Raw genomic sequence first — 8,585 nt, forward strand, 5'->3', positions numbered from 1 at the left:
GCGCCACCCCGGGACATCCAGCTTTCTGCAGGTCAGACTCCGCTGAGCAGAACTGCCAGCTCTCTGCTCTCTGACCTGCTGCAGCTAGACACACTGTGGGACTCTGCCGTGGAGCTGTTGACTCTGTTGTCTCTAGTGGCCCGTTGTTCCCGTTGTCCCGCCCACATTCAGCTTCACCTGGAAGCCTCGGCACTGCACCAGGCTCTGACTCACCCCTGTGACCAGATCAGGGCTGCCGCTTGCAGACTGATAGGAAACGTGGATCCATTCAGGCCTCCTACACTGAAACCTGACATTTTCAAAAGCATGATAAACTGTCTTCGTGATCCCTGCATGCCTGTCCGGAGGATGGCTTGCCGGGCAGTGGGGAACTGGCTGGGGTATATTGCAGCGGGGGCAGGGTTTAAGGAGTCCAATAGAAAGGGCAGTGACACTTCAGGGAGGGGCAGAGAGAAGGAACACAAGTTTCACCTCGGTAAGGGCGATTTGGGTACTATAGCAGAACAGGGAGTCGAAGATGAGGAGCGGCGCAGGTGGATGGAGGACGCAGGGAGGGCGGCGGCCATGTTGGCGCCTCTGATCAACGACCGCGACGCCCTCACACGGCGCCACTGTTGTGCAGCCCTGGGAAACCTGGTGAAGGGTGACAGCGCTGTTTCCTCGTTGTCGAAGAAAGACATGTGCAGCTTACTTCTGAGGGCCGCATGCATGGATTCCCATAATGCAGTGAGGCAAGCTGCCATCGCAACCCTGTGCCTGTACAGCGAGCAGGAATCAGTACGTCAGGTAAAGAAATCAACAGGTTATAGCAGGGACGATGTCGACAGTGAAGTCAGTTTGCTGATCATGACATTACAATGAGGCTCTTACCTCTTTAAGAATTCGGTTAAAATTACCTATTTGGAATCGTCACGTGTTAATTACTAAAAGAAAGCAACAAGTATGAATAGTTTCTTTATGGAAAAAAACAAGCCACAATATTTTTATTTGAATGTCCCTTTTATTACTATCAGTATTTTCTCTTTCATTCCTTTATACAATTGTTTTACTTTTTATTATTACCTGCGTTCTACCTGTCATGGCTTTGTGCATGTATACAAATATTCTTGTTAGTAACTTTCTTTTCTATCCCTTTGAAGGTCCTTAGATCCCTGGATGCCAGTAAGAAACTTGTTCAGGCTTCACAACATGCACCTCCACAATGTGACTATCATCAGCTCATCAGACAGCTGGAAGTGAGTCCAGTCTAGGAATAAGGGCACACTTAAATGTTCTCCTTCCTTACCTTACTATAAGTCTTCCTCCTGCTGTGTGTCGTAGAGAAATACACACCTAGAGTTGTTTTCTAGTGTTTTTGGAAAAAAAGAATCAAAATGATGGAATAAAAAACTAACTTTTATAAATTGAGATCTTTGTTGGCACAGCTGAAATTGTGTTCAAATAAAACAATAGTTTATTTAATGTTTTTATTTAATGATATTGTTTGTTCAAACATTGTAAGAAAAATAACAAATAGGCCTATTGAAATTTCACAGAAATTAAGCAAGAATATATTTACTAAAGTAGGCCTACTGAACTTAAGTACACATTTCAGATACTTGTACTTTACTTGAGTATTTCCATTTTATGCTACTTTGAACTTCTACTCCACTACTTTGATTGAATACCTCTAGTTACTTTACAGATGTGGATGAATGATGTGAAATATAATCAAGTGTTAAATCAGACTTTAGTTCCACCTGGAGTAAATTCACCAGCTACCCTGCAGTATACAAAGTCCTTCAAACTAGCTGCACCTTTAGCAGCTTTGAGAACACTTTAATGATCAATCATTACAAAACATATCATACACTGAACAAAAATATAAACGTAACACTTTTGTTTTTGCTCCCATTTTTCATGAGATGAACTCAAAGATCTAAAACATTTTCTATATACACAAAATAACCATTTCTCTCAAATATTGTTCACAAATCTGAACAAATCTGAAAAGATCTGTGATAGTCTCCTTTGCCGAGATAATCCATCCCACCTCACAGGTGTGGCATATCAAGATGCTGATTAGACAGCATGATTATTGCACAGGTGTGCCTTAGGCTGGCCACAATAAAAGGCCCCTCTGAAACGTGCATATTTGCTTTATTGGGGGGGTCTGGGGGGGTCCGAAAACCAGTCAGTATCTGGTGTGAGGGTTAGGATTAGGGTTAGGGTTAGGGTAATGTTGTGAATCGAGTGGCCCATGGTGGTGGTGGGGTTATGGTACGGGCAGGCGTATGTTATGGACGATGAACACAAGCCACTCGATTCACAACATTACCCTAACACACCTGTGAGGTGGGATGGATTATCTCGGCAAAGGAGAAGTGCTCACCATCACAGATATTTTCAGATTTGTGAACAATATTTGAGAGAAATGGTTATTTTGTGTATATAGAACATGTTTTAGTTCTTTGAGTTCATCTCATGAAAAATGGGAGCAAAAACAAAAGTGTTGCGTTTATATTTTTGTTCAGTGTATATATTATTCTGAAATGGACCAATCTGCAGAATGACTACTTTTACTTTTGGTACTTTAAATATATTTCGATGCTAATAGCCTACTTGTGTACTTTTAATTGAGTAACATTTTGAACGCAGGACTTTTACTGTAGAGTATTCCTACACTCTGGTGCTTCTACTTTTACTCAAGTAGCTACAACATCTGAGTACTTCTCCCACCTCTGTATTTACCAAAAGTAATCTTCAGGAATCTAATAATGACAATTCATCGTTATTAGAGCAACACATGGTTGGGGTATTTTAACGTCTCAATTATATATATTTTTTCTCTGCTGTCATAGAAGCGAAAGTAGTTGTGTGTGTTTGTTGTGTTCATGTGTTGCGGACGTCATTGATTTTGATATAAAGTGTCGTGTTTCCTTACCCGAATTGACCGTACAGAGTATTTCGTCTTATGCACGGATTAAAAGACATTTAAGGCAAAACGGGTTATCGGGCAGCTGGAGACTCAAGTGATTGCTTTCTTTCTAAATGAAATCGTCTTGATGTATTGAACTGCCGGGCCGCTGACAGTAAAATATCGCATTAACAAGTCGAAAGACGTTGAATACATTTTTGTAACTGTTTTCTTTTTGCAGCAACTTAAACTTAACACTAAACTACAGATGATGATAATAATAATAGCAATACAAATAATACTTATGATAATACTGTTTTGAATTCTTTTAAATCATGTAGTCGATATGAATGCTCCGCGGGGTCGGATCAAACAGCAGCGCGTGCCGGCGTCCACCCGGCCTGCAGGTTTGAACTAATCTGTTATATTTAATCCTAAAACGACTCCAATTGTTCCAAAAAGAATTACACGGGAGCTTTTCATTTATGATACTTGTTAAAGTTGATGCAGGTAAATGTAATTTCCAGTCAATTTCGCAAATCGGACAGAAAAAGGAAGACGAACACAAAGGACCGCTTCTTCGAGCCACACTTTATTTCTTTTAGAAGAAAAAAAACTTTACGTCACAAAAAGGAAATGTGCAGATATGATTAAATGAACATAACATTTTTGGTTTTAACAATCGGGAGTTGATAGTACACCGCAGACTGGTTGAACAAAGTGAGATACCTTTTTTGCCAAAAACTACAAAAAATACACATGATAAATAAATCTCTAAAAGTGAACTTTCATATCCATGATTGTCTTAAAATAAATATGCAAAAATATATAACGATATAGGCAGTAATTGTAGTGGTTATTTGCTTAGCAACAAATCAAATTGAAAAATAATTTATACACAAGTCCCTTACACTAAAGCTAACACAAAAGCCTGAACAAACATCCTAATGACTATTTTTGAGCTAACTTTCGACAAAGTAACACACTCTACTCCCTGAACATACAAAAGTTCTTACAAATTAGTGCAGATCAGCCAGAGGCCTATAAAAGTTATTGCCTTAACAAGCACTTCAGAGAAACAATCCCCATCTTCTGAAATCTACATTTTCTACTCCGTTTATGGAAAAACATGCCGAGGGAAGCTGCTAAAACTCCACTAGTTAAAATATTATACAAAGAAAAATGTTTTTTTACATAAGGAAAACATGTACGCCAGTAGCACTGAAATATTTAGCGTGTACAATGAAGTATGGAAGTCTGCCTGGATCATCCACTGACATAAGACAGGAGGACAGATTGCATATCCTGAGCTGCAAAGTAGATTGTATAATTTGCAATAGAAGACATTTATACAAATACCGCTCAAACACAATCACATTTCAGTTTCCTCCTTTAACAGTATCATTGATCAACTTTTTTGGTCACAAATTTATAATTTGGAAAAAAACCGAGTCATTTGTTACATTCAAAGTAATGCAAATATCAGGAAAAAAAATACAAATGTAAATACAGTGGACGAAATAATGTTTCCAACAAAGCAGGGTAAAATCTAAATGTTTGACATTCAGTAAAATAAATAGGAAAAAAAGGAATTACATTCTTAAAACATAAAAAAAAAACTCAAACAAATAAATATTTTGGTTTGTTTAACCTTAAAGGTGGGGTAGGTAAGTCACTTCAGAAACACTTTGTTATATTCCCTGAAATGCTGATTCGTGTGTGTTGGAGGAGGGGCTCTGAAAGTCTGAAGGAAGGGGCAGATTTTTTTTCGGCTGCGTAGTTTCAAATTCTAGCGCACTCGAGCTGGTTTCTCCATTCTTACCTACCCATAAAATAAATTGTCCAAAAACTTTATTAAAATTGCCAACCAATAGTTAAGGTTGAATACATTTATTTTGTGCTCTTCTTTACATTAGCCGCAATTGTAAAAGTCAATACATCTTCAAGCCCAATTCGAGTATTTTAAAATATTCAAAGCAGTTAAAATAACATTTGCTGTACAAGCGATGCGAGAAAATGATTGTAGAAAAGTATTTGGTTTAAAAGATGAAATCAAAAAGGAAGCGATGCAGTTTCACATAGTGACACCAACCACATGTTTAACAACCTCAACTATTAAAAATATAGTACAGTTATTGTCAATTTAAAATTTGAAAAAAATATGAATTTCTATTGCTGACATCAATTCAAATGTAAGGCTGTTAAACGATTAAACCCGCATAATGAAAAAAAGGTACTTTCCCAGAAATAACTGTACTTCAATTAGTAGATCCACGCAGTGCAATATCTTTTTTAATTGATTGTCATTTAAAGCATTGCAATGCCACAGTGCAGGCTCAAGTGATTAGAGAGAGCGAAAGCAATGGACGCATCGGATAAAGTGTTGGTTTTAACTGTCAAAAATAATTCACGTTAGCAAAGCATGCATTTCAAAAAAATTCAAACATTCACTTCTGGACAATCTTAAAGACACAAAAAGGCGCCACATCTTCCCTGCTACGCCCTCTTTAAATATACTTGCAGGAGCTCGGTGTTACGCTGTTGTGTCCTGCTTGAGCCTTTGGCTGCGGGCCTTGTAAACTTCAATCAGCAGGTCTTTGACGTACTGGATTTCACGTTCTACCGACTCTGCCTTGTCCCGGAGCTCCCGGTTCCTCCCTTCAAGGCCATGCAACTGTCCCTCCAAAGTATCAAGCTCCACCCTTTTTCTCTGGCGATACCTGCGTTAAGCAAAACAGATTACATTAATTGACCTGTGAAATAATCTTTAAAAAAACTGTCTTTTGTAACGCAGAAAGGAAAACGTACCTGTGAGCGGCAGTTTTGTTCTGATCTCTCTTCTTCTGTTTGCGCTCGCCGCCTTCACCTGGAATGAGGTCGTCTTCGTAGTTTAAAGCACAGTGGTCTTCTTCATTTAGCCTGCATGCTTGTCTGTGACACGGAGACTCCATGTTCAGACTCTCCCTAGACATTAAAAGACACTCTGGGCCCTGATCCTCCAGGAAATTACAGTGCAAATCATGCTGCCCTATCCGTAGACTCTCTGATTTCACCTGTTCGTTGATATTGCCTAAGAAGCTATGAAAGGCCTCTGACTGCGGTGCTGCTGGAAGATAGCAACCTTCACTGCTCTCTGTCTTCCATGAGGCTTTGGTGACCTCCATGCTAGCTTTGATATTATTCAGCACCTCGTTGTTACCGGTGACTCCGCTGACCTCCCTCATGCTATACATCAGCAGATCCTCCTTTTTGTGCGGGACATCAAGTGATACGCCAAAGCCAAATCCACCGCCGACAACCTTGGAACCACCGATGACATCTTGACTGAAACAGCAATTTTTCTCGTCTTTTGGTAGAGCGGCACATCTTCTGACCTCGACTGCACTACCCAGACAGTAGCTTTTCCCTAGCAGCTGCTCGTCCTCTACACAGTCGTAGCTACCGGTGAGGGTCACGGCCGAGTTACCTGAGTTACTTCCTTTGGAACTCAACAAACTGTTATCATAGCCCTCGTGGAACCTTGTCCCGTCAGGAGCTCTTTTCCTCACACACCCGGTGGGGCGACTGACGCTGTACGGGGCGTGTCTTGGAATTTTGGATCGCCCAATGGGCCCGCCACAGATGCTCAGCAGGTCCAGTTCACCGGTTGCCAGGGTAACAAGGAGTGGGCTGGATTCCGATTGGTTGGACGTGGAGTATGATGCGTATGGCAGCTGAGTGAACGGCTGAGGACCCGTCGGCAGTGGACCCCTGTCCCATTTTCCCAGCCTCGGCCCTTTCTCTGGCAGTGGTTCAGACAGGAAGTAGTCCTCTAGTTGGGCCAGTTCCTCTTGCAGCAGAGAGGTCATGACCTCCAAGTCCGAGGGCACCTGGATATCATTCTGAAGGGGTGAAGGGGGAAGGGAGGCATTGGTGGAGGAGGGAGGGGAAGGAGGGTTTGGGAGGTACGAGGAGAAATCCACTTCTTCCGTCATCCAGCCAGTAAGACCATCACCTATCGAGGAGAGGAAAAAATTGCAATCGTTAGATGCTAAATAACCTAGTTCGTGCAAACGCTATAAAAATAGCAAACTGCAGGTAGCTGTTTTTTTTATCTGCATAATCTGTAAATGCAAAGCCAGATTTCTTAAAATTATAGTTGTAGCTCATCAACGTATTAGGCGTAGCTAGTTTTTAACTTACTGTTCGAGAAGGACGAATGTGCTGCAGTGCCGATCCCACCTGGAACGGGGAAAAATATAAAAAAGCGTACTCGCTGCAACTCACCAATTAAGTGCTGAGTCTCCTCTGACACCTCCCCCCTGTACCCCTGTGATTGGCTGTGGTTAGCCTGTGGGTGAGAGAGAGCGAGGGGGTCTGCCGGGTAGACACGAAGAGTCTTCCAAACAGGAGCTGATGTTGCCATCATATTGTCTGATGGTGCTTTGATTCAGTCCAAGTCCAAGCATATGCTGAGAGCAAGCAGCGTCTGACAGATGGGCCACAGAGAGCAGGGCAGGGTGTGCATAATTAAACCTGGAAGGTAAACAGAAACATGGATCAGAGACATGCTGCTAAAAAGACAACAACTTATTTCGTCGACTGGGAATCAGGAATGTCACTCTTGCTGCACTTAGCAAGTTTTTCAGATGCTGCTTTTTAAGGAGGTGTCACAATTAAGAAATCCTCTGAAGGTCATCATTAAATAATCGTGGCGTTTTGAGCAATAAGGTTAATAACTCTTCAAAACATAAACATACAAAACAAATGTTAATGATAATAAAATTGAAAACAAACTATTTCCAAAACTAACCCTTGGAGTTGACACAGTCAGTGATACACAAGTGATAGCTGAGTCCTTTGAGCTTTGAAAAATGCACTTGACGCCCTCAAAGCACGTGGGACCCAGTGGTGGGACCCAGTGATGCTGCCCAACTGTTGTCAAGAAGCTCAATAGTACAGTAACTCTTGAGTGAGAGACAACCGAGACAACCTGAGCATTAAATGGGATTATTGCAGATCAACTGCTACAAATCCCGTGTTCCTTTTTAAATAATCACATGTTTGATCAGCTAAGCAGCTTAGGTGACAATAATGTGGTATCTAAATGCAAACTTGGCAAGGTGTGAATCTGAAAGTGGATGTAGGTTAATCTGCTACTGTATCTTAAGTATACATAACATAGGATGAAGGCTACATTTACATAATAATTCTCACACGCTCTGTTAGCAAAATAACCCAAAACTGATTTAAATCTCGATCCAACGCTCTTAAAAAGCATTGGATATTCAGGCAAATAGTCTATAAATATATAAAAACATGTTTAAAACGGAGAAACCAGTGAAATAACGGACCTCTGGAGACACACAAACAACCACACAAAAACAAACTTGACACAGCTGTATCAATAACGAGTAGTTTGACTTACTCCATTCTTGCAGAAAAAAAGGTAGAGCACTTGAGGTGCGTTGCTGAAGCAAGGCACGGTTTATTCACGGGTCCGAAAACTTCACGAGTTCAAAGAGCCATCTTTTAGCACGGAATATCCGCAAAAAAGGACTAGTTGTTGCTTTGTTGTGGTCGACCTGTAAACTGAGGAGCTGCTTAATTGTGAGAAAGCATCAGTTCATTCACACCTAGCAACCAACTGCGTCACCAGGCAGAGCGTGCTGCTGAGAGCAGATCCCTCCGCCCCCTCCCTCAGCGTGTC

The 8,585-nt window shown here is 41.2% G+C and overlaps 2 protein-coding genes across 5 annotated transcripts in view; one reads left to right on the forward strand and one right to left on the reverse strand.

Moving 5' to 3' along the window:
- The window catches only part of stk36 (serine/threonine kinase 36 (fused homolog, Drosophila)), a 17,021-nt gene extending 15,614 nt beyond the window's left edge, over positions 1–1,407 (forward strand). For all 3 annotated transcript variants that reach the window (XM_079647399.1, XM_079647398.1, XM_079647397.1), the window contains 2 exons: positions 1–786; positions 1,140–1,407. The exon at positions 1–786 is cut by the window's left edge and continues 120 nt beyond it. In XM_079647399.1, coding sequence (XP_079503525.1) covers positions 1–786; positions 1,140–1,250 — 897 coding nt within the window. In that variant the 3' untranslated portion in view covers positions 1,251–1,407. The remainder of the gene's footprint in view (positions 787–1,139) is intronic.
- Positions 1,408–3,467: 2,060 nt separating this feature from the next.
- On the reverse strand, positions 3,468–8,585 carry atf5a (activating transcription factor 5a). Of its 2 annotated transcripts, none has more exons than XM_079651510.1 (4): positions 8,304–8,585; positions 7,163–7,411; positions 5,705–6,890; positions 3,468–5,616 (listed from the first exon to the last, which is right to left on the reverse strand). In XM_079651510.1, the coding sequence occupies exons 2-4, from the start codon at positions 7,302–7,304 to the stop codon at positions 5,430–5,432; spliced, it is 1,515 nt and encodes a 504-aa protein (XP_079507636.1). In that variant the 5' UTR covers positions 7,305–7,411; positions 8,304–8,585; the 3' UTR covers positions 3,468–5,429. The 2 variants fall into 2 exon arrangements, with proteins under 2 accessions (XP_079507636.1, XP_079507635.1); XM_079651509.1 differs by having other exon boundaries at positions 7,079–7,411.

The sequence above is a fragment of the Notothenia rossii genome (assembly GCF_949606895.1).
Source record: "Notothenia rossii genome assembly, chromosome: 9".
NCBI classification, from domain to species: Eukaryota; Metazoa; Chordata; class Actinopteri; order Perciformes; family Nototheniidae; genus Notothenia; species Notothenia rossii.